Source organism: Elephas maximus, chromosome 22 (assembly GCF_024166365.1).
Source record: "Elephas maximus indicus isolate mEleMax1 chromosome 22, mEleMax1 primary haplotype, whole genome shotgun sequence".
NCBI lineage: Eukaryota > Metazoa > Chordata > Mammalia > Proboscidea > Elephantidae > Elephas > Elephas maximus.
The window spans coordinates 10,157,625-10,183,432 of NC_064840.1; the positions used below are offsets into that span (position 1 = coordinate 10,157,625).

Sequence of the window (25,808 nt, forward strand, 5' to 3'; positions counted from 1 at the left end):
GAGAAGATATCCCATATACACACAGTCTCGTCAAAAGGTATAGGAGTGATACTTCTTTTGCCCAGCTGGGCACTGTTTTGGCACCATTAGCAAAGGTGCAAGAATAAAATCTGGGAAAGGATGAGAGTTGTAAGAAAAATGGGGTTGAGGAATCAGGGCTCTAGAGGCCTGGTAGTGCCACTCTTTCCCTTTGGCAAAGTCAGGTGTCAGAACCACAGTCAGTGAGCCTCTCTACAAGTTGAACTTAGGGAAAGTATCTAATAAGCACTGATACAGTGAAGAATTTATTTTTACATCTCAGGAGCTGGGCATATAAACAGTCCTTTGATCTGATTATAATAGTTAAGTAGAACAAATCTCTGTTTTTCATAGTCTCCTATGAGTGTATGATTCCATTGGAGTTGAGGAGAAGTGGGGTTTGGCAACTGATTTGATTCTACCATGAAGCTTTGATTATGCTCCAACTGCTGTCTTCTTCTCAGTCTTCTCAAATCAAACAAGCCAGGCAGCAGGAACGTGAAAGAGCAGACAGGTTAAATGGGCAGGTTTGAGTTCTGCTGAGGAGGGGGTAAGTGAAGACATAGCCTGGGACTGCCCTGGTTGGGGAGAACTTGTCCCGAAGCTTTTTGCTGGGGCCTAGGTAATTACCCCAGGTCCCTGGGTGGTGTAAGTGGTTAAGCACTGAACTACTAGCAGAAAGGTTGGTGGTTCAACAAGAGGCAGTTGCCCTTGATAGTCAGAATGGTGCTGGGGAGAGGCCAGAGCGGTAACTACTAATCTTGATAGTGTCTGTAACTCACTGTGTGACCTTGACAAGGTCCTTAACCCTGGTGTATAGTTGTACACAAGGGAGTTTGTGTAGTGATGTGTCTTGCTGGTCCTCCCATCTCAACATCCCTTCATCACCTGGTTTTAGCTCCCCTTTCTAGTCATTCATTCCATAGTTACTGAACATTCGCTTATGCTGACAGTGTTTATCAAGAACTTGGCAGCAGAAAGGTATGGAGATGAGGCTATTCTAAGCTAGTTTTATACACTTGGATGTTCCCTTCGGCAGGAGCTCTGTTTTCATCTCAGAGCTTACCTTGGTGTCTGGCACACACTACCTGCTCAGTGTGTTGAATGAACTAATATCCTGTTCCCATGTACTAGCGATGAAGATTCTAGTGCTACACATGATCTATCAAATTTTCAGGGCAGCAAAACAATTTATAAGTCTCCCAAGTTTTGGTCTGCAGTTGGTTTCAAATTCTACCTGTGGAACCCTGTGGAAATGAATTTTAGACTGTCACAGCTAAAATAATATGACCTGTCTAATACCGTGTGGCAACAGAAGCTCAGCATGCAGTGACTAGGCAAGAATTCTATAAAAAAACTTTCATTATAGAGGCTTTATCTTGAACTATTGAAAGCTATTTAAAAAAAATAGTTACACAATGAGTGTGATAGAATATCTTGGTACTTAAAATGATGTTGGAAATTAGATAAATTTACTATGATTTTTACCATTACTTTGTTTGAACTTTCTTTTTCTTTTAAAAAGATTTTTTTAAAGGTCTTAAGGGAATGACATCCAGACTCCAAATCCAGCTGCCAAGGAGACCCTGCCAAGGGGACAGGGAGATGGTGTGCAGCTCTGGCTTCCAGCTCTTCTGTTCTGAGATGGGGGTAGTGGGTAGCATTCTATATTTGGGTTCCATGATTATCTGTACTTTTATGTTAAATTTATTCAGTTATTCCAACAATTTGATTACCTTGTTCAAGAATTCAGGCCTCTGTAGCATAGCAGCCTATATAGGACCAGTCTTTCCTGAATCTCAGAAAATACACTTAACGATCATCTCGAAGGAATACCTCTCCCCCTCAAAAAAAAAAAAAAAAAGAATTTCTTTTTGTCATGAAGTCTTTGCTTTCTCTTGTTGGAAAACAAAACCTAACCTAGTTATTTAGACTAAATGTTTCATAATAATGCCCTGCAGGAACACAAAACTCTGCTTATTAGATTCTCTCAGAAGATGAGAAGTTGAGTGGTAAGCTCTTCTATTGGCCCAACTCTGCTTAATTATTCAGCTTTTTAATTGGGACTCATTCTCTGCCCCCTCCCTTTATTTTAATAGGAAACCTCCATTTTAGAGGAATACAGTATCAATTGGACTCAGAAGCTGGGAGCTGGAATTAGTGGTCCAGTTAGGTAAGAGACTATGGCAAAATTGCACTGAGAAGGGACATTTGAATTGCGTCTTAAATTAGAAGTGTCAGGTGTGCCAGATTTGAGAACTAGTCTTATAAGTGGAAGTATTTATGTTAAACTTTTACTCAGACATTTAAAATATAATTAAATGACTTAAGTCACATGGTTTGTAATGTGGAAATCCTTTAAAATATTGAGACTGTGGAGCCTCTGTCAGAATCACCCTTGGCCAGCAGAGGCCATTCTTTAGTGGCCAGCTGAGAGTTAGTTTCACCTGGGAAAGACCCTGGCTCAAGAACTGAGGTCTGAGCATTGGTTCTGTGAAGGATGGGCCAGAAACTTCTCTGCCTCTCCCTCCAGCTGTTAACCCTGGAGAAGTTCCTGATGCACTTGGACAGACTCTTGATCAGAAAGTACAGTTCTTCAAGGACAAACTGTTACGTTCACTTTTCCTGTAACATTACATGGTCTCTCATTGATTTTTTTCTCCAAATATAGAGTCTGTGTGAAGAAATCTACCCAAGAACGGTTTGCACTGAAAATTCTTCTTGATCGTCCAAAAGCTAGAAATGAGGTATGGTCCTTTATTGCCTTGACTTGCCTAAAAATTTGAAGTGCCTAAGAATTGTTCTTTTTACATTAAGGCAACTTCCTGGAGAGAATAAAGAGATGTATAAAGAATTATATATGTCTGTCCTTACCCCTCCTCCCCTTCTCCTGATACCCTTAGAAGTTCTGGATCTGTCACACTGAAGGCTGTCACCTAATAGAGCCGCATTTCCTTCCAGCCACCTTTTGTTGTTTTAATTAATGTGATCCTTGGGGCCCAATGTATTCAGGTTTACTTCAGCTTCTGCTTATTAGAAACGGTGCTTGAAGGGTAGAGAGAAAATAGCACGAGGAGGGGTCAGGTGAATGGTGGTGTGAAAGTGATGCTGCGGGATGTCTTCGAGGATGCTTCTCGTGGTTTGAAATACGTGTTTGTTTTAAATTGGATGTGGTGATGACACATTAATAATGTGCATCAAAGGATTTATCCCTCTGCTTAGAGAGATGCAATTTTTAAAATGAGTTATTTGCCCAATTTTCCATTTGCTAATAGGACAGTAGAAAGTATGTACTGGTGAGGTTTTTTCATAGAAAAAGCATTCAGAGATAATCTTACCCCTTTGCACTAGCGTGGTTATATGGCAGTCAGTTTTCTGGGGAAAGTTGGATGAGACAATGTTGGTATCCCTGTGTACAGAAGCGTTCCCTCTGTTCTCTTTAAGGTACGCCTGCACATGATGTGTGCCACACACCCAAATATAGTTCAGATTATTGAAGTGTTTGCTAACAGTGTACAGTTTCCTTATGAGTCCAGCCCCAGGTAAGACCACACGGGATTGTCATCACATGCCTGCCTTTCTATATGTATGCTAAGGTGTAGTGGAGTCTTCCGCTCTTGTGTGTGCGCTTGCTTTCTCTCTTTCTTTATGTCGTACTTTTGAAAATTTCAAACGTATGTAAAAGCAGATAGAATTGTCTAATGAATCCCCAAGTACTCATCACCCAACTTCAAGAGTTAGTAATTTTGGCCAATCTTTCATCTATACTTCTATCCACTCTTGGGCTCCCCCGATTATTTTGATCACTTCTTTTTTTAAAAAAAAAAAAAATTTAATTTGAAATTTAAACTGATTATATTTCAAGTTAGCCAGAGAGGCCCAAATGTTATTCTAGGCAAAGTCTTAGAGGTTAATATGGCAAAAAAGCCCTTACTGCTTAGTCTGACTTCCTTTTAAAAGGAGAAATCTACGTTACTCTTTTAGTTGCCAAATGTTAGCCAAACCCAGTGAGTGGCATTCGAAGTCTCTTCCAGGGGATTCAAAATTGAATAAGGTATGGTTTCTGCTGGGGAGACAGAGATGTAAACACACCATTGGAGCAGCATGATAGGCACCAAGGAGAGGCATGCATAAAAGCTGCGGAGCTTACAGAGGAGGGGAGCTGTTAGGATAACTGGAGCAGAATGGTGATGTGGATGAGGGGTAGAACTTTAAGTGGGGAGGGCTAAGAGTTTTCAGAGTCGCAAAAGAAGGTGGATTTATAAACAGAAATGGGAAATCAACCGATTGTTTCTCACAACTGTGCTCTGTTGGTGAAAGCATTTGGATGGAAGCGGGAAGCATTTATTAAGGAATTATAACCACGATTCACAGATTTTTTTTTTTTTTTTTTTTTGAGAATCTTTGCTCTTATTTAGTAACCGTGTAACCCTGTCCAGCCATCGTGCTGGGCACACTGTGGGCCACATGGAAAACTAGCCCCGAGAGAGAATAGCCAGGAAAGCCCAAACACCAAACGAATGACTTAAAGTTCACGGGCTACATAAAGTGGTATTCTGTTTCCAATGTACTTTCAGTCTAGCTGCCCTAAAATACATTTACAAAATATGTCACTTAAAATATCCTTTCTTTAACATCTGGTAATAACAAGTTTAGTATCTTTGAAGGAGTCATTGTCTTCAAAACTAATTCTTTTACTTGCATTTTAGCTTCCTAGGAAATGGTGGAGGAAATGGTAGGTCGGGAATATTCCTTAAACACAGTGTCCAGTTGGTGGTTTCAGGAGTACAATCCATAGAGGCTTGGTAGGACTGGGCTTAGGCAGTACTTACACACTTTGTAGGTGAGCTGTCTTTAGGGTAGCTACTTAATGTTTCAGTTTTTTGTTTTTTTTTTTAACTTAACAAAATCAAATGCTTTCAAACAGGGCTCGACTCTTAATTGTAATGGAGATGATGGAAGGGGGAGAGCTATTTCACAGAATCAGCCAGCACCGGCACTTTACAGAGAAGCAAGCCAGCCAAGTAACAAAGCAGGCAAGTTAACCCCGGGTACCAATCAAACTGCCAACGATGTTGGTTAACAAGTGCAATTTCATTGGGGGGCAATAAAAGAAAGCTTACAGAAAAGCTCTATTTGATCTCTCATTGCCTGCTTTGTTATGTAATCAGAAAAGATGTCTTAACAGGAGAAACGTGACCCCGTTTATGCTTTGGGGGGGGGTTGTGTTTTTAACTGATTGTTGACCATTTCCTAAGGCCTACTGTCAGATTTAAATAAACTCTGGAAGGAAGGTAATCTTACTCCTTTGTAGACTGTAGATGTCTTTAGTTGAGACATGTAGCTTCTACGCACTATTATTGGACTTTGAGATAAAATGCTGCTGATGCCACCTGAGAGATTGTACAGTGTGAAAATACACTCTAAGATAGCTGTGTATAAGATACTTCCTTTGTATGAGCCATCTTCTCTCATCTCTTCACATTTTAATAATATTCTAAGATCTTTATAATTCTGGGCTTTTCTCAGTGCTATTGTCCCCATTTTGACATTTAGTTGCTATAGGAATGATTTATATCACAAATAATACCAGGATTCCAGCTGGAAATAACCTCTTTAGGAAATGAAAAGCTAAACCCTCAAAGCCTATCATCAGGCCAAGCAAGCAAGGCAAAGAAAGAAAACCAGGAAGCACAGCCCTATTGGTTCCTAACAGAAAGTTCTTCCAAATTTTTCCATGAGCCTCAAGCATTTTTTGATGCCTCCTTTCTGGTAGGGAGGAATTGATTATTTCTAGTGCTAAGAAAACTCCATACTGAGAGTTTAAGCACAGGTAGAATCTTTTATTTCCATTTGATTTTTTAAATTACATTTTGGATTTTTCAAGTATTAGGAGTAAAGGATGAACTCTGATAATCTTCTGTAAAACGAAACCCTTCATATCCACACAAACAAGGCAACAAGCAGGATGAGCAAACTGAAAGATCAGTTGGAAAAATCCAGTCACTGATTTCGGGTTTTCCTGAAGGTGGAGCTTGAAGTTGAGCTCCCTGGAGAGTGCCCTTCTCTTCTGAACCAGGTGACAGTGCCCGGTGCCCTGCTGCAGGAAGGCAGCGCCTGCTCGGGGAGTGGTCTAGCATAGTCTTTCCTCTGCAGTGCCAGTCAGACTTCAGATGAATAAAAATGGAAGCATCTCATTTTTTCCATTTCATACAGGATTTAACTATCAGCCTATTCTGACAAAGGATTCTGTTTTACTGTTGTATTTTTCTTTTTGTTTAACAAAATACAGGTTGCACTTAACTAGGCGTAATTCATGTCTTTGTTTTGGTACTCCAAGTCTTATTTCATTTCTGCTTTACAATTGAAAACCGACCACAGTTGTAATTGACTTTAAGAATTATCTGTTACCGTCCTGAGCTCTCTAAACCAGGGGGTGTTAAACATTTGTCTTTTTTAAGAAGTGGTTGCTCCTCTGTGTCCTTTTCCAGATAGCTCTGGCTCTGCAGCACTGTCACTTACTGAATATCGCACACAGAGATCTCAAGCCTGAAAATCTGCTCTTCAAGGATAACTCTTTGGTGAGAAGACTTGCTATTTGGCATTTTAGTGCTGCCTCTCTCAACACACTTCAGGAGTGGGTGTGCCTGTGTTTGGAGTGCTCTGAATCCGTGGTGAAGAGGCTTTTAGGCCAAAGTGCTTCAGACAGCTTGTTTCTCTTACAAGTTCTTATGTTAGGGGAATTCCCTTGCACAGAGAAACAGTATTATACCTCTGGCATTGATAATTTTGCATGGTACGGACCAGTATTTGTGGGACTTATGATTTTGGATATTGTTTGGAGGGGCTTTGGGAAGGGGCAGGAATATATGTGCTATTTTATATCACCTTGAAACTTAACAGTTGCATTTACTGTTACCCTGATAAGGTGTGTTTCCCTCCAGACCCACCTCCTGCCACATGTACCATGTCCCACCCAGTAAGTTGCTCTGGCTATCATGAAGCTTATTGCTAATGTTAGGAGCAGAATAACACCCTGGACTGATGAGGTGATGGGCCAATACAGTGAGGGGGCAGGAGGTGAAGACCCCAGGTTTAGTGCTGGCTTTACCAGTTAGAAAACAAGGCTAACTCAATGAGTCAGTAGAAGTTCCTTATTTCTGTATTACTAAGAACAATTCGTTAGTCTGAATCATTGTCTCCAGACCTGGGACATGTTATTCATAGTCTCACATCTCAGTCAGAGACTCATGAAAGCTCAGGGTAACATCTTGTACCCAGATTTTCCTTTAATGTTTGCCAAGAACTTCAGAGTAATGATTTCCATTTATTTTATTTCAGGATGCCCCAGTGAAGTTGTGTGACTTTGGATTTGCCAAAATTGACCAAGGTGACCTGATGACACCTCAGTTTACCCCGTATTATGTAGCTCCTCAGGTAAGCATGTGCTATTCCTGCCCTGGGATATATTACCAAGCTGCCTGTAGACTCATGTTCCTTCTATTCCACTGCACAAATAGTTGTGTTTTGCAAATGGGTGGAAGAACTCGGCTTCAGAAATCCAGATTGCTTCATTTGGTGTGGGCATTTAATTCTTTTAAAATCAGCTTTATTGTGGTATGATTTTAGAGTTATGGTTTACATATAATAAAACTCCTAAGTTAAGTGTGTAGTTTGCTGAGTTTTGACAAATGTATACACCTGTATAATCACCACAATCGAGAGAGAGAACGCTTCCATCACTTCAGTCAGTCCGCTCCCAACTTTACCCTGGCTCCAGGCAACTACCAGTCTGCTTTCTGTTATTATTGGTTAGTTTTGCCTGTTCTAGGATTTCATAAGAATGGAATCATGTACTTTTTATGTTTTAGTTCTTTTGTTCAGCATGTTTTTGATACTCATCCATGTTGCTGCAAGTATCAGTAGTTTTTCCCTTTTTATTGCTGTATAGTATTCCATCATGATGGCTATTCCATATTTGTTTATCTGTTTGCCAACTGGTAAACATTTTGGGTTTTCAGTTTGGGGCTTTTGTGAATAAAGCTGCTATGAACATTCATTTACAAGTTTTGGGGGACCTGTTTTTCCCCCTTTAGGTAAGTACCTTTCCCCAAAATAATTGTTCCCTTTTACATTCTCACCAGCAATATATGAGCTCCATTTGCTTCATGTTCTTACCAATATCTCATGTTTATCAGTATAATTTTAGTCACTCTAATTAGCAGTTTATTGATGGCTGCTGTTGTTGAGCATTTTTTCATGTGCTTATTGGTTTTGTATCTGTTCTCTATTGTGAGGTATGTATACAAATCTTTTGCCCTTTTCTGTTTTTGTTGTTGCTTTGTCTTATAATTGAGGTGTAAGAATTAATATATTCTGTGTACAAATTCTTTGTTGTATATATATATATATATATGCTATATTAATTTCTTATGCTGCTGTAATAAATTGCCCAAACTTAGTGGCTTAAAACAACACATAGTATTTTCTAGTGCTGGAGGTAGCAAATCTGAAATGATGCTCACTGGGCTAAAATCAAGGATATTGGCAGGGCTGGTTCCTTCTGGAGGTACTAGGGGAGAATCCGTTCCCTTGCCTTTTCCAGCTTCTACGGGTTGCCCACATTCTTTGGTTTGTGGCCCCTTCCTACATCTTCAAAGCTAGCAGCACAGATCTTCCAGTCTCTCTCTCTTGACTCCTGACCCTTCTGCCTTTTTCTTATAAGGACCCTTTGATTACATTGGGCCCACCTGTGTAATCCAGGCTACTCTCCCCACCGCCCCCCCCATCAAGGTACTTAATTTATAGAAAACAAAGACATAAAATCAGTGAGACCAAAACTTAGTTCTTTGGAAAAATCGACAAAATTGACAAAACTTTTGCTGGAATGAATTAATATTGGAAAGTTGGCAATACTTCCTAAACTGGTCTACAGATTCAACGCAATCCCTATGAAAATCCCAGCTGCCTTTTTTTGTAGAAATTGACAAACCGATCCTAAAATTCATATGAACATGTAAGGGACTCAAAATAACCAAAACGATTTTGAAAAATAGAGTTAAATTTGGAAGAATTACACTTCCAGATTTCAAAACTTACTACAAAGCTACAATATCAAGAAGGTCCGGTAATGGAATAAAAGTAGACATAAAAATCAATGGAATAAAACTGGGAATCAAAAAAAAAGATCCTTAATCACATCTGCAAATCCCTTCTGAGAAGCGAGGAAACACATTAACAGGTTCCAGGGACTAGTATATGGGCATCTTTAGGGGGCCATGGTTCTGCCTATCACATATGGATTAGAAATATTTCTGCTAGTCTGTCGCTTGCCTTTTAGTTTTTTAATGGTATTTTTAGTATCAAGTTTTTAATTTTAAAGAGGTCCAATTCCCCAATTTCTTATTATTTTTAATGGTTAATGCTCTTTGTTCGTATCTAAGATATATTTGCCTACCCATGGACATGAAGATTTTCTCTTAGGGTTTCTCATAAAAGGTTTGTAGTTTCAGCTTTTACATTTCAGTCTGTGATCCATTTGGGTTTTGTGTGTGTGTGTGTGTGTGTGTGTGTGTGTGTTTGTACATGTGTATCTATATAAGAAATAAGGGTCAATGTTCTTTTTTTCCTGTTAGGGATATCAGATTGTTTCAGCATCATTTGTTGTAAAAACTATCCTGTCATTGAATTACCTTGCACTTTTGTTGAGAATCAGTTGACCATGTATGTTTGGCTCTGTTCTGGGCTCTGTATTCTGTTTATATGAAAATATATATGTCTATCTTCATAGCAATATCATCTAGATTACTATAGCTTTATATTGTCTTGACCTCAGGTAATGTAAGTCCTTCAAATTTGTTTTTCAAAATTGTTTTGACTTTCTAGACTTTGCATTTCTCTGTAAATTTTAGAATTCACTTCTCTATAAATTTTAGAATTCACTTCTCTATAACAGAAAAGCCTCCTGGAATTTTAATTGGTATTGCATTTAATCTACAGATTAATCTTTAGGGAGTTGACATCTTAACAATATAGAATCTTCCAGTCAATGCACATGGTATATCTGTTTAGCTCTATAATTTATCTCTGCAATGTTTATTGTTCTAATATATAGGTCTTGCACATATTTTCTTAAATTTATCCTTATAGTTTATGTTTTTGGATGTTATCATAAGTAATATTTTTTAAAATTTCATTTTCCAGTCATTTATTGCTAGTTTATAGAACTACAAGTGACTTTGGTATTTTGACCTTGTATTCTGCAATCTTGCTAAATTCACTTATTAATTCTAGTAACTTTTTTAAAAAATTGTGCTTTAGGTGAAAGTTCACAGCTCAAGTTAGTTTCCCGGACAAAAACTTATACACGCATTGTTATGTGACCGTAGTTGCTATCCCTATAATGTGACAGGATACTCCTCCTTTCCACCCTGGATTTCCCGTGTCCATTCAACCAGCTTCTGTCCGTTTCTGCCTTCTCGTCTCACCCCCGGACAGGAGCTGCCTATTGAGTCTCATGTATCTACTTGAACTAAGAAGCATACTCTTCCAGAGTATCATTTTATGTTTTATAGTCCAGTCTAATCTTTGTCTGAAGAGTTGGCTTCAGGAATGGCTTTAGTTCTGGGTTAACGCAGAGTCCAGGGGCCATGTCTTCTCAGATTCCTCTAGTCTCAGTCAGACCATTAAGTCTGGTCTTTTTTCTAGTAACTCTTTTGTAGATTTGTTAGAATTTCCACATACAAGGCCATGTCATCTGTGAATAACAACAACTTTACTTTGTTCTTTGCGGTATATTTGCCTTTTCTTTCTTTTTTTTTTTTTTTTTTTACCTTATTGCACTGGCTAGGACTACCAGTTGAATATAAGTGATGAGAGCAGGCATTCTGGCCCTGTTCCTGATCTTACAAAAAAAGTGGTCATTCATTCACCATTAATTATTGTATTGTTATTTTTTTGTAGCTGCCCTTTATGGTCTTAAGGAAGTTTCATTCTTTTCTTAGTTTACTGAAAATTAGTATGTGTTGAATTCTGTCAGATGCTTTTTCTGCAACTATTCAACTCATAAATTTTTTTCTCCTTTATTTTGATAATAGGATAAATTGTAATGATTTTGAACATTATACCAATCTTGCATTCTTGGGATAAACCCCGCTTGTCATGATGTATTTATCTTCTTGTTTGATTTGATTTGCTAATATTTTGTTAAGAATTTGAACAGGTGGAATATTGGTCCATACTGTTCTGTTCTTGTAATGTCTTTGCTTGGTTTCAGAATACCAGGGTAATTAATGTTGGCTTCATAAAATTAGTTTCTGAAAGTCTGTGTAAGGTTGGTATTTTTTCTTTTTTAAATGCTTGATAGAAAACAAGTGAAGACATCTGGGTCTGGAGTTTTTGTTGTGAAAAGGTTTTTAATTTATTTTAATAAACACATACAGATATATTCAGCTTTCGTATTTCTTCTTCAGCCAGTTGTAGTAATTTGTGTCTTTCAAAAAATTTGACTATTTCATCTAAATTGCTGAGTTTACTAACAAAGTTATTTTTAATAGTCTTGCATATATCTTTAGGATCTGTAGAGAGTGAGGTAAAGAGTATGCTTTGCTCAGAAGTTGAGCCGGGCTTAAGTTTGTCGTTGCTATGGTTATCTTCAGTGCACCACTGACTTCAAATTCCTCTCCTGTTACCTTGTGTTTGGGTGGAGGCTGGGGTGACATGGGGTTTTTTTGTTCGTTTGAATGTTCTTTCTGTACCCTCTGCTGTGTGACTGTGCCTTAGCGGGGATAGCATTTCACAATCTTGCCCCTCCTTTAGCAGTAGGCCACTGTTGCTTGTTACTTGGCGCTTACTAGCCTGGTGGGGATGTGGGGTTCCTGGGTGGTGCAGACAGTTCATCTGCTCAGCTGCTATCTGAAAGCTTGATGGTTTGAGTCCGCCTAGAGGTTCAAATCCACCCTAATTAACTTTCTGAAAATATGGGATGCAGTTTTAATGTCCTTTTCTATTAATTCTAACATCTGCTTGCTTATTGAATTGAATGATTATTCTCCTCATTATTGGTTGTTTTTTCCTGCCTGGTAATCTTTGATTTGAGTGCCAGATATTGTGAATGCTAACCTTCTTGGGTGCTGGATATTTTGGCATATTCTTGGGAACTGTTCTCAGATGCAGTTAAGTTACTGGAAAGCAGTTTGAATCCTTTGGGACTTGATCTTATGATTTGAGGCAAGTCCAGACAGAGCACTGGTTGTTTAACCACCATCATGATCAAGATAAATCGTATTTTTACACAGATAATGCATGTCTTCTACATTTGTTTGCCAACCATTCCCTCCCCCACAAGGTATTTTCATAAGCACTGCTATGCTAATTTTTTACGTTACTGTAAAAAAAAATTAGCGTGGGCACTTATGAAACTACCTGGGGGGCGGGGGAGAGGAAAGATTGGCAAACAAACGTAGAAGGCATGCGTTAAAAAAATGCGTTATCTGTGTAAAAATACAGTAGCCCAGTTCCATCACCTCAAAAACTTCCCTCATGCTACCCCTTTTAGTCAGTCCTTCTCCCATCCCTCAAAAAACATTGCCATCAAACAGATTCTGACTTGTGGCGACCCTATGTGTGTCAGAGTAGAACTGTGCTCCATAGGGTTTCTGGTGGCTGATTTTTTGGAAGCAAATCAGGCCTTTCTTCAGAGGTATCTGTGGATGGTACCTTTTGGTTGGCAGCCAAATGCTTAACCGTTTGCACCACCCAGAGACTCCTCTTCCCACTTCCAGCCCCTGGCAGTCACAGGTCTCTTTTCTGTTCTTCTGTCAGCCTTTTCCAGAATGCTGTATAAATGGAATCATAAATATTGGAAGTCTTTCTTCCTGCACATAATATAATGCATTTAAAATTCATCCATGTTGTGTTGTGTCATTAATTTTTTTATTGCTGTGTAGTAGTCCATTGTATGGATATACTAGTTTATCCATTCTGTTGATTGCCTATTCTGTTTTGGGGCTGTTAAGAATAACACTTATATGAACATTGTGTATGAGTTTTTGTGTGGACATATATTTTCATTTCTTTGGGTACACACCTAGGAGTGAGATTGGTGGATCACATGGTCAGTGTAAGTTAACTTTCTAAGAAGCTGCTAGACTTTTTTACAGGCACTGTACCATTTTGTTCTCCCACCACAGAGTTCAAACTGCTCCACACCCTCAGTCACACCTGTCAGTTGTTTTGATTTTAGCCATTCAAGCAAATGGGTAGTTCTGTCGTGTTTTTAATTGCTATTTCCCTGATGACTAGTGACGATGGGCATCTTTTCATGTGTTAATGTGTTTTTAAGAGGCATTACATTTTTTACAAACAAATCCTGTCCTGCGCAATGATTGATAAATTGCTGTTTGTAACAAGGAAGAAAGTTTTTGAAATGTTTAGGTGGAGTTTTTCTTTCTGTTGTTAATTGCTAGTTGTCTAACCCCTTCTGCTTTTCCCAGCAGTCTGTCTCAAGTTGCAGGTCGGTTGTGCGATTTCTCAGTAAAGCCTCCTTTTTGGCCCACTCTGACAGGTACTAGAGGCACAGAGAAGGCATCAGAAGGAGAAGTCTGGCATCATACCTACCTCGCCAACACCCTACACTTATAACAAGGTAGGGGAAGAGATAATTGCCTGCACCCCTTGGGTATAGCCCCTTTCCTGCTATGAGATGTTTGTGGCCATCTGAGAATGTGGTCAATTCTGTTCTTAGCCTTTACAGTCCTGTCTAAAAGGCTGGAAGCAGCCACACCCACACCCACACACAGAAGAGTGTTTGGAATTCCAGTTTTTGTCTCGTAAAATATGAAATAAGGTTCTTACCAGTTTAGCTTTTGCAGCAAGAATGGAGGGCCATGGTCACTCATAGAGTTATTCAGTCCAGGGTGTGGACATGTTACCAGAAGGGACCGAGCAGTCCCTGGAGAAGCACAGCATACTCGGTAGAGGGCCAGTGACAGAGGAAGACCCTCAGTGAGATGGACTGACACAGTGGCTGCAACAATGGACTCAAGCATAACAAGGATTGTGAGGATGGTGCAGGACTGGGCAGTATTTTGTTCTGTTGTACATGGGGTCGCTATGAGTCGGAACTGACTCGACAGCACCTAACAACAGCAACAATACAATCTAGGGACCGCATTTAAATGACGTGATTGTCTTGCTTTGCTGAGGTAGAGGCCATTTCTGGGATACAAAAGCTAGAGCACACCCCATTGCAATTTATGGTAACATTCTCTCCTAACTCATAAACTCCTTTACAGTGTCCTGGATACACAGTAAGAGCTCAGAAATGCTACCTAGTTCTGTGTCCTTAGTCTGTAGCCTATATACCAAATGTCACTGTTTTAAAGCACAAGAGGCAGGGCTGTTGAAACAGGTCCTGGAGTTGCTGAGTAAATCAGAAAAATGACAGTGCTTAGAGACTTCGAGCCTAGATATAACTGATAGAGGGTTTGGGTGATCAAAAGGCAGTAGACCAGGAGAGCCATTGTGGCTCCACCACTATTCAGTGGGTGTGACCTTGGTTAAGTCATTTAGTTTAATTCTCAATAGATGACCTTGGAGATGAAACAACCTCTGCAATTACCAATTCCCTCATCTATAACATGCGGGATTTGAACTAGGTAGTTTTAAGATCCCTTTTCACCTCTATAAATTCATAATTATGTTCGGTAGCATGGATCATGTGATCCACAAATGTCCATTTTATGACACCAGAACGTTGGAGAGAGTATCTGAAGCCTCCGGTTTCCCAGGCTTCTCTTGAGCAGCACTTTGATGCTGGCGTGATGGGGAGTGTGGTGTGGCTACAGTGCAGGTTCAATGGCCTGCTCTTCTCAGGCACGTGCTCCTTTAGTCCTACATTTCAAGAGAGGCTTGAATTGAAGCCTTTGAGAACCCAGTGTCTGAGGCAGGTGGAGCTTCATTTAACTAAAATAGGAGTCCTTTCTTTACCAGTAATCGTTCAGTGACCACGGACCATGCAGTCATTTCATCCTTACAGACATGTTAGTAGGGTGGCAGTCTTCATTCTTTCACAGTATCTTCCCCCAGAATGGTATAAGGCCTTAAACATGGACACAGTGAGTTACCTTCATGGCCAAAGGAATGTTTTTATACTTTCTTAATCCTCTCTTCAGTGCCTCTCACTGATCTGTGTCAAACTTCCTTGGGTTTTCGGCAGAAGTGGCCTTTAGGAAATGGCTCGTGCTATATTATGGGGTCAGCATATCTGTCTTGGCCGCTTTGTTCCTACACCCTCAGTGCTGCCCAGGTTGACAGAGTGCATGCTTCACACAACCAGCTGACTTCTGTCTGTGCCCTCTCTGATGGGGGCAAAGTTTCTCACATCTGTACTCAAGGATCAGATCGGAGCTCAGGCTTAAGCAGGGAGAATACAAGTGACTGTTTTACCCAGTACTGCTCTTGTATACTGGTGTGTGTATATGTAGTTTTGGTAGCTGGTCAGGGTTCTCTAGAGAAAAAGAACCAGTAAAAGAGGGTGTGTGTGTGTAGACAGAGAGATTTATCTTCCAGGAATTGACTCATCTGTTTGTGAGAGGCTGGCAAGTCCAAAATCTGTAAGTCTGGTTCTGGTGAAAGGCTAGAAATTCTGTCAGTCTTGTGTCCCATAATCAGTAGCTCAGGTGGTAGGAGAGTGAGAGGAACTCTTGCAAGGTGTCTGTAGTCTAGCGGCAGACTACTCCCTCAGGAAACCTCCCTTATTAGTCAAGGCCTTTAACCGATTGGATGAGGCCCACCCACATTATGGAAGGTAATCTGCTTTACTTAAGGCCAACTGATTTAATCACGTGTAGCTACTTCGTAACAGCATCTAGACTAGTGTTTGACCAAACAACTGGGCACCCTAGCCTAGCCAAGTTGACATATAAAATTAACTGTCACAGTGGCATATAGAAAATCTGGAGAGAAAAGTTAGTTCTCTTAAGAGTTCCTAAATCTTTTCCAGTCTCTGTGAAGTGATTCTTGGAGATACTACCCTGTGTGTCTCAGGGACTGTTTTTGGGCCTGTCATGGAGGGTTATTTTGGGGCTCTCCTTCTGCTCTGAGTGACCATTTCCTTTTTGCTTTCAGAGCTGTGACTTGTGGTCCCTAGGGGTGATTATATATGTGATGCTGTGCGGATACCCTCCTTTTTACTCCAAACACCACAGCCGGACGATCCCAAAGGATATGCGGAGAAAGATCATGACAGGCAGTTTCGAGTTCCCAGAGGAGGAGTGGAGCCAGATCTCAGAGATGGCCAAAGATGTTGTAAGAAAGTGAGTCCACAGGCTGCTGGGTGGGGAGGGCGATGAGGCCTCAAAGTGGTGGAGCACATGGTAGAGAACGGTCACTTGTTTCCCACGTAGGCTCCTTCCCATTTTAGCACCACAGTGATCTTACCCCTAGAACCTGAGATGAGAGTTGTCAGTAGGTGGATCTCAATGAAAATGGAGCTTTGCTGCCTCCTTTTGCATCTCTGGAATCTGTGCCCAGGGTTGTAAGCCCAGATCCCTCCTTAGCCAGTGTCTCAGTGTGCAGTAACCCAGGTTCCTAAATGGTAAACCTGTGCGTGCTCCTGTTTCTTACATGTAAGGTAGTCATTTGGGACTGATGTCATGCCTGGAACTGAACTGGTGTGCTGAGATGACGATAACCCTTTGACTTTTAATTCCTTGGCTGCTGTGAGTGTGTGGTTCTATGGGACCTAGGACCCATCCTCCAACTTTCCCAGTGCCTGTTGGCTGCTCTGACAGATACTTAGATGGGAAGAGTTAGGAAGGATTAAGGCCAGTAAGGGGATGAGAGTGGAGTTGACATTCAAAGTCCTTTGGTACGGGGAGGACTAGGTAAAAAGTCAGACCTAAATTTGAGGAACATTTGTTTTTTCACCCAACTGTGTGGGTGGTTGGGCTACCTATGGATTTGGGGGCTGTTCTGGTATTCCCCTTGCCCTTGGTCTTGACTGAGCTGGTACTTGTTTGTTGGTCTCAAATTCTTCATCAGTAATATGATGAAAATAAGCATTAGGGGCAGAAATTGAACTTGTCTCCTGACGGTACAGTCACTTTTCTATAGAGATTCCACCTGTTCAAAAGTGAGCCTGTCCTGTCAGTTAGGAGTTAGTATGTAAAGAAGGACTATTTTCTAAAATATACGAGTAAATATTTTTAGGAGGGTGGGAGCCATGTTTAAATCACCTTCCCAAGGACCATAGTCTTGGGGGGAATCTATATCACTTGGCCCAACATAGTTCATAAAGACAAAGTTCTGCATCCTACTTTGGTAAGTAGCGTCTGGGGTCTTAAAAGCTTGCAAGTGGCCATCTAAAATACAACTATTGGTCTCTTGCCATCCGGAGCAAAGGAGAGTGAAGAAAACCAAAGACTCGAAGGAGCAATTAGACCAAAGAACTAACGGACCACAGCAGGAACCACAGTCTAACATGACTTCAAGACCGGAAGAACCAGATGGTGCTTGGCTACCACTATCGACCACTCTGACTGGGATCACAACAGAGGATCCTGGAGAGAGGAGGAGAAAAATCGTAGAACAAAAAATCAAATTCACAAAAAGACCAGACTTACTGGTCTGACAGAGACTGGAGGAACCCCTGAGACTGTGGCACTAAGACACCATTCTGAATTGAAACTGAAGCCATTCCCAGAGACTACCTTTTGACCAAACTGTAGACAGGTCCATAAAATAAACAATAACACCCAAGAGGATCGTGCTCCTTAGAACAATCAATTATATAAGATCAAAAAGGGAAACATTTGCCCAAAAGCAAAAATAAGAAGGCAAGAAGGGGTAGAAAACCAGAACAAAAGGAATTAGGGAACCTAGGGTGGAAATGGGAAGAATCTGACACATTGTGGGGCATGAAACCAGTGTCATGGAGCATTTTATGTACAGACTGTTGAATGGGAAATTAGTTTGCTCTGTAAACCTTCATCCAATGCACAATCAAAAATTTAAAAATAAGGTAAATCACTTTCCCATGCTGTTTTCATGCTGTATTACCAGCTGCTTAGCCAAAACATATCTAAGTGGTTCTTTGCCAGTTTTCTCTAGAATATATTATTCCCTGTACTTAGATCAACATTCATTGTCTTTCTGCTTAGGAATTCTTTTCTAAATAATACTTTCTTTAGAATCTGGAGCTGTTTGGCCAGAATGATCCAGAAGAAGGTTGCAGAGAACGTGAAAGAGCAGTTGGGCTTGTTGTCCTGACTCTGTTTGGGATGGGAGGGTAGGTAGTTTGAAGGAGGTGCCATAGAAAGCCCAGGGAACGTGCTGCAGTGAGCAAGGAGTCATGTCACCATGAGTGGACCAGATGGGAAGTACGACTGAAAACCAGATGATGCATAGCAGTGCAGCAGGCTTAGAAGGAAACATTGTCCCCTTCTCAGAGACTAGATTTTTTATTTTTTGTGTGCTTTAAGTGAAAGTTTACAAATCAAGTCGGACTCTCATATAAAAATTTATAAACACCTTGATATATACTCCTAATTGCTCCCCCCCTAATGAGACAGCACACTCCTTCCCTCCAACTCTCTCTTTTTGTGTCCATTCGGCCAGCTTCTGACCCCCTCTACCCTTTCATCTCCCCGTCAGACAGGAGCTGCCCACATAGTCTCATGTGTCTACTTGATCCAAGAAGCTCATTCTTCACCAGTATCATTTTCTATCCCATAGTTGAGTCCAATTCCTGTCTGAGGAGCTGGCTTTGGGAATGGTTCCTGTCTTGGCTAACACAAGGTCTGGGGCCCATGACCTCAGGGGTCCTTCTAGTCTCAGTCAGACCATTAAGTCTGGTCTTTTCACGAGAATTTGGGGTCTGCGTCCCACTGCTCTCCTGCTCCCTCAGGGGTTCTCTGTTGTGTTCCCTGTCAGGGCAGTCATCGGTTGTAGCTGGGCACCATCTAGTTCTTTTGGTCTCAGGCTGATGTAGTCTCTGGTTTATGTGGTCCTTTCTGTCTCTTGGGCTCATAATTACCTTGTATCTTTGGTGTTCTTCATTCTCCTTTGCATCAGGTGGGTTGAGACCCATTGATGCATCTTAGATGGCTGCTTGCTAGCATTTAAGACCCCAGACGCCTCTCTCTAAAGTGGGATGCAGAATGTTTTCTTAATAGATTTCATTATGCCAATTGACTTAGTTGTCCCCTGAAACCATGGTCCCCAAACCCCCACTGCTGCTACGCTGGCCTTCGAAGTGTTCAGTTTATTCAGGAAACTTCTTTGCTTTTGGCTTAGTCCAGTTGTGCTGACCTCTCCTGTATTGTGTGTTGTCTTTCCCTTCACCTAAAATAGTTCTTATCTACTGTCTAATTAGTGAAAACCCTTCTCCTTCCCTCCCTCCCACTCCCCATCAAAGAATATTCTCTTCTGTGTTTAAAGTATGTCTTGAATTCTTATAATAGCAGTCTTATACAATATTTGTCCTTTTGCAATTGACTCATTTCACTCAGCATAATGCCTTCCAGATTCCTCCATGTTATGAAATGTTTCACTCAGAGACTAGATTTTTAGCTTCTGAATGTCTCTGGAATAAAGGGTACATGTCTTACTGTATGGTGACACTTAAGAGGCTTATTGTGGGCAATAACCTAGTTTTTCAGAACTGCATGATCCCTCAACTACTTTTGCAGCCACTGTGAGCTGAAAGAGCACTTTGAGGATGTCAGCGCCCAGTGTCCTTCAAACATGAGTATGGAGAGTCAAGGTCTCAGGAAGCTATAAATCATATGTCTAAGCCTTACTGAACCCCAGAAGTCAGTCTAAAGTACCACTAGATGAAGCCTTTTCCTACTCTTTTATCTCACTTTGTCTGGAGGCCCCCTGTTTGCCTGAGGTCGCAGTCCCTCCGTGCCTAGTGTTTGGGAGCTGACAGTCCACCCCTGCCCTCTTGGTCGAAGGTCTCGTGTTTGCAAGAGTTGGTGGAAATTCGGGAGAAGCTGTAGATGGAGAGCCAGACCCAGGCGCATCGACTGCCTGTGGAAGCAAGCGTGCACGTCAGCCCTGTTGGCTTTTTCTCCACAGGCTTCTGAAGGTCAAACCAGAAGAGAGACTCACCATTGAGGGAGTGCTGGACCACCCCTGGCTCAACTCGACTGAGGCCCTGGATAACGTGCTGCCCTCTGCTCAGCTGATGATGGATAAGGTTTTAAATGATGTTTATTTTGCTGACTGAAAAAGGCCATGTTGAGGAGGAATGCTGGGGTTAGCCTTGGTGAGGGGTTAAAGACAGAGCAGGGCAGAGCACACAGTCTTTCCCAGAGAAACCTCTAGTTTTCCTGAAAAGCAGGATCAGAAATAAAGAGCTTCTTTTCATAAAAGACCAGGTAAGATCCAGCCCTGGTAAATACACACAAAGGGAACTCTCAAAGGCGTATCCTTCATGTTTGTGCTACAGGGTTAGGGGCACAGAGCAGTATAAGACACTGTCCCTTCCCTCAAGGGGCATAAACAAGACTGATTGGGGCTGCAAGACCCATAAACATGAAGCAAAGAGGGAACAATTCAGACATCCAATTTTGGGGTACTAAATTGTCTATAAATACTACAGGAATTCAGAGAAAGAAAACACAGAAGGGGCATAATCAAGGAAGGTTTTCTGAAGAAAAGGCAAAAAGGCCTCACATTTATTATCTATCTACTGTGGCAGCTTCTGATGGAGCCCTGGTGGTGCAGCAGTTAAGAGCTTGGCGGTTAACCAAAAAAGGTTGGCAGTTCTAATCCACCAGCTGCTCCTTGGAAACCCTATGGGGCAGTTCTACTCTGTTGTACAGGGATGCTATGAGTTGAAATTAACTCGACGACAATGAGTTTTTTGAGTTTTTGGTGGCAACTTCTGAGCTCTCAATGTTCAGTCATGAGCTGGCCTTGCAGAATTTGAGTAGACAGCATAAGTGCCCAGTGTGACAAGTAACGAGAAAAAAACTATAGACCAAAGTAGTTCAGTGGGAAAAACAATCTGGCTTCACCAATGGGAGGTCGGTGAGATAGTGTGGCAGCACTAGGATTAGTCTGCCCGTGAGGTGTGGCCATGATCACCGTGTGAAGTAGTCAGGGCTGAGGTGACTCTGTCTACACTATAGTGAAAATTCACTGGGGCAGTGAATAAATGCCAGTCGATGGGGGTTCTCAGGCAGCTGCCTGCCAGCCTTTCCCATGACATACATATGGGCATCTCCTTACATTTGTCCTTGCAAGTGGCTGTGAGCATAAACCTTGTTAGTATTTCTTACTCGAATTTCTATCCCAAGGGAGGCTAGCTATTGTGTGGTGCTTGCTTGGCCTGGGCCCTACTGATTCATGGGGAAGAGCCCTCTCCCTTATCAAAACTTGTAAACCATCAGCATAAGAATGAAATTGCCTTCTTAGTTCTTTGAGCCTCTCCTTCCCGTTTTCTTAGATTGGCTTTTCAGGTGCCCCAAAATGAATGTGAAAAACTGACGACAGTGTTTGCATTCAGGCGGTGGTTGCAGGAATCCAGCAGGCTCATGCAGAGCAGTTGGCCAACATGAGAATCCAGGATCTGAAAGTCAGCCTCAAACCTTTGCATTCTGTGAACAACCCCATTCTGAGAAAAAGGAAGTTACTCGGGTAACTGAGCATATATCTCTGTTCTCTTCTTCATTGCTACTATGGCTGAGTGGTGGGTTCTGAAAGCCCAGCCAGGGGTCGTTGCCCTTTCTGCCTCTTAAGAGAGTGGAGAGACTAAGCTCTTTAAATGGCCTCAGAAGTTGACAACTGCCTGCCTGTAGTTAATTGTTTATCTGAAAGAATCTGTTGCCTTATGCTTAGAGTAAACATCAGGCCAGAGTTGGGTTTTGGGGTCTCACCTTGTTATTACCTTTTCCCCAAACTTTTAAAGCACCAAGCCAAAGGACGTTGTTTATATCCATGACCGTGAGAATGGAGCCGAGGATTCAAATGTTGCCTTGGAAAAGCTCCGAGATGTGATTGCTCAGTGTATTCTCCCCCAGGCTGGTAAAGGTCACGCCATTTATGAATGTTCTGTGTGTGTGTGTGTGTGTGTGTGCACGTGCGTATGCATCTGACAAAATGAGTGGTTTAATTTGGGTTTGTCTGTTTCATCTTTGTGTTATAAGAAAATGAACACATGATGTAAATTAGTATGTGCCCACTAAAAAGAGTAGACAGTGGGAACTGAGAGAAATGTGGTATGCTCTGCCTCTCTTGGTTTTCTATGAAATTTCTAGTTTAGGTTTAATTGCCAGTGTCTAGCACACCACGTAATTGTTTTCTTGGTTTGGCAAAAAGGGGACAGGATAGAGGATGGAGAATGGAAAAATGTGCCCTGGGTCAGGATTAGGTTGCAGCCTGTGAAAACACCATTTCCAGGCTGCCATTAACTTGTGATTATAAAAAGAATGCCTCTCTAGTTAAAAAGTGGCCCCTGCTGCTACTTGTATGATGGGCACCTTTGGGGTGAGAGCTTTCTTTGAGTATTTTCTTTTTCCACTCAACTGGGTGGTAATGGGCTTTGCTCATCAGACTGAGGGAATGAAGGAGATGGATTTAAGTACCAGGCCAGAAAACTGTTGATTTGGCCTGTTTTCCTAGACTCCTTGGGTTTGAGAGAACCCACAGGATATGCCTCAGATAGCCTTCTGCACTATGTATATGTGTTTGTCTTTGATAAACCAACTGATTTTAAGGTAAGAAATGAGCTGAAAAGAAAGAATGTAGCCCACTCAGCCTTGTCCTCTTCTCTCTTGGTCTTAGGTTAACCAGGTGTTTTTACTCATTGATAGGGTCAGATACTGCCTGGTTCCCATCCCACATGCCAAGACTCTGGAGCCATCAGAGGGTTTGTGTGAGGCTGTCAAAGTAGGAGAGTTCTAAAGACAAGAAGTGATGACATGTAATATAGGGACAAGTAGTAAAGCCAGTGTCTGGTGAAGGTTTACACATTTAATCGCTTCTCAACCAGTTGGACATCGTGTCCTTCCATTTCTGACACTAAAACTCCATGATGCTGTAGGAAAAATGCAACTTCTTTTTTCTTTTTATCAATAGGAGAAAATGAAGATGAGAAGCTAAATGAAGTAATGCAGGAGGCTTGGAAGTATAACCGGGAATGCAAACTCCTAAGAGAAACTCTGCAAAGCTTCAGCTGGAATGGTAGGAACCTTAATACCTCCTTTACCCAGGAATGCAGAGAAGTGATTATTTTTAGAACATGTAGGCTCTCTTTGGGGGCGGAGGAGGAGTTCTCTCCAGACGAAGGAATGGGGGTTAGTTCCAGCCTATTCTAACTGCCCAGGTACATTGCCATGTGGTCTTTCAGTTGTTTTCCAGAGTTCAAGTGAATTGTGTGATACAGATTTAACACTGGAGAGCCCCTGTCATGTACCACTTTGGCAAAAAAGAAAACAAAAAGAGATCTCAGAACTCCTCCCATATCCCATGGCTGTTGACCAGTGTACTCTGAAGGGGAGAAAGAGGACAAAGTACCAAGGGACTCCACCCTGCTGATCTGCTTAACTTAGAGAAGATCTGCTTTACTTAAGGGGTAGAGGGTTTGCCGTATCTGCTGCTGGCTGAGTTTTTTCCCCCAGGGTCAGGAAAACAAGGCAGAGATGTATTTCTTGAATTGCTTTTTGTATCATCTTTCCAGTTGAGCAGACTAAACTGGACTTGAGTTCCAGGATGCTCAGGGAGGTAGCAAACTCTTTGAGTTCACTGGCTGGCTGGGCTCTCAGACATCCCATGAGAAATCTAAAGTGCTAGCCTGGCTATTCCCATACTTGGTAGAGATTAGCTTCCCTGGGATTTTGTTTGTTTTTTAAAATATAACATCAATACAGAAAAGTGATGACATACAACGTTTCTTTTTTAAAGAAATTTCACACAGTGAATGCATCTGTGTAATCAGTAGTAGAACATGTACCCTCTTCCATTCACTACCTCCCTCCTCCGAAGGGCAAATCACTGCTCTGATTTCTGGCACTATAGATGCATTTTGCCTGTTTTCGTATTTTATGTAAAAGCAATCGAACAGTCTGTGTTCTGTTGTGTCTGGTTTTTTTTAGTCAACATCACGTTTGAGAGATTCGTCCATGTTGTTGCTTACAGCGGCGGATCACTCTCAGTCCTGTATACCCAAAAACCAACCCAACCCAGTGCCGTCGAGTCAGTTCCCACTCATAGTGGCCCTAGAGGACAGAGCAGAACTGGCCCAGAGAGTTTCCAAGGAGTGCTTGGTGGATTCGAACTACCGACCCTTTGGTTAGCAGCCGTAGCTCTTAACCGCTACGCCACCGGGGTTTCCCAATCCTGTATAGGAGTTCATTATATGAATATACTATAATATAGTTATCCATTCTAATGTTGATTGGATATTTGGATTGTTTCCAGGTTTTGACAGTTAAGAAAAGGGCTGCTGTGAGCACTCTTATATATATTTTTTGATGAACATATTTACTTATTTATGTATCTAGGATTGGAATTTCTGGGTCATGGTGGTATATATACATCAGTTTGGCATTAGTAGGTATGCCGTTTTCCAAAGTGGTTGTACCGAAATGTATAATTCCACTAGCAATGTATGAAAGTTCCAGTTAACTCCACATCCACACAAACACTTGGCGGTTGTCTTTTTTAGTCATTGAGGTTGGTATGTAATGGTACTGTAGTACCATTTTAATTTGTATTTCCCTACTGACTGATGAGATTGAGCATTTTTCTTGTTTATTGGCCATTTAGTTTTACTCTTTCATGAATTGTGTTTGTGTCTTTTGTCCATTTTTCTATGGCATTGTCTTTCTTATAGATGTGTAGGAGTTCTTTATAATCTGGGTACAAATTCTTCATCAGATACACAAATTATAAAGACCTTCTCCCTCTTTATGGTTGGTGTTGTTGTAATGAATTTGGGGTTTTTACTGCCAGATTAATGGAACTGCCCAATTGCTACCTGAAATATGGGGGAATCTAGATTCAGTGCTTTTGTCAGTATTGGGGATGGTTCCTACGTTAGTAAGGATAATTTGATACTGTTAAGGTATATCTTATTGGGTCCCTGTCAAGAGTCTGTCATCTCCATACAGAGAGTTTGGCGACTGACCTTGCTGCTTTCTTGGGTTTCAGGTCGCGGATTCACAGATAAAGTGGATCGACTAAAACTGGCAGAAATTGTGAAGCAAGTGATTGAAGAGCAAACCATGTCCCATGAATCCCAATAACAACAGCTTCAAACCTTTTTTTTTACAATTTGAAATTGTATTCTTTAATGTATAAAGTAATTTTTATGTAAATTAATAAATCATAGTTTCCTTTCCACACCGCTCAAAGATGCTGTGTAGGTTTAGATACAGGGTTCACTAGTGGTATAGTTTTATTTTTAAGAAAAGCTCAGTTCCTAGAGATATCCTGTTACTTCAGGACTATTTAGTCTTATGTTTGTAAGATGACAGATGGTATTGTCAAGGAAGATTGTTTGCTTTGTAATAAAGTATACAAAAACCACCTGCCAGCGGTAGCCAGAGGACCAACTATAGGGACCGTTCTTTTCAGTAAACACTTGAATCAGGTACTGCCTACTCTGTCTCAATTGCCCTGTGTGTTTTACCTTCTGCACCTTCGGGAGGTTAACCCTAGTGCCGAGAAACTGTTGTGGGTGAAACACTGCAGGCTGCCTGCTGGAACTCACAGGATGCAACTTGGGCCTGAAGACCTAGCGTCCACAGTGGAAGAGGCAGGAAGCTAAGCCCTCATTT

The 25,808-nt window shown here is 41.3% G+C and overlaps 1 protein-coding gene across 3 annotated transcripts in view; it reads left to right on the forward strand.

The window, feature by feature from the left end:
• Window positions 1–25,369, forward strand: part of MAPKAPK5 (MAPK activated protein kinase 5) — a 33,079-nt gene extending 7,710 nt beyond the window's left edge. The window contains exons 2-14 of one of the 3 annotated variants that reach the window (XM_049867077.1): window positions 2,118–2,191; window positions 2,690–2,765; window positions 3,463–3,560; window positions 4,946–5,054; window positions 6,510–6,599; window positions 7,360–7,455; window positions 13,583–13,663; window positions 16,147–16,334; window positions 20,101–20,221; window positions 21,536–21,666; window positions 21,938–22,059; window positions 23,107–23,211; window positions 25,180–25,369. In XM_049867077.1, the coding sequence (XP_049723034.1) occupies window positions 2,118–2,191; window positions 2,690–2,765; window positions 3,463–3,560; window positions 4,946–5,054; window positions 6,510–6,599; window positions 7,360–7,455; window positions 13,583–13,663; window positions 16,147–16,334; window positions 20,101–20,221; window positions 21,536–21,666; window positions 21,938–22,059; window positions 23,107–23,211; window positions 25,180–25,274 (1,386 nt within the window). In that variant the 3' untranslated portion in view covers window positions 25,275–25,369. The remainder of the gene's footprint in view (window positions 1–2,117; window positions 2,192–2,689; window positions 2,766–3,462; window positions 3,561–4,945; window positions 5,055–6,509; window positions 6,600–7,359; window positions 7,456–13,582; window positions 13,664–16,146; window positions 16,335–20,100; window positions 20,222–21,535; window positions 21,667–21,937; window positions 22,060–23,106; window positions 23,212–25,179) is intronic. The other 2 variants (XM_049867078.1, XM_049867079.1) reach the window with 2 other exon arrangements.
• Window positions 25,370–25,808: the final 439 nt, after the last annotated feature.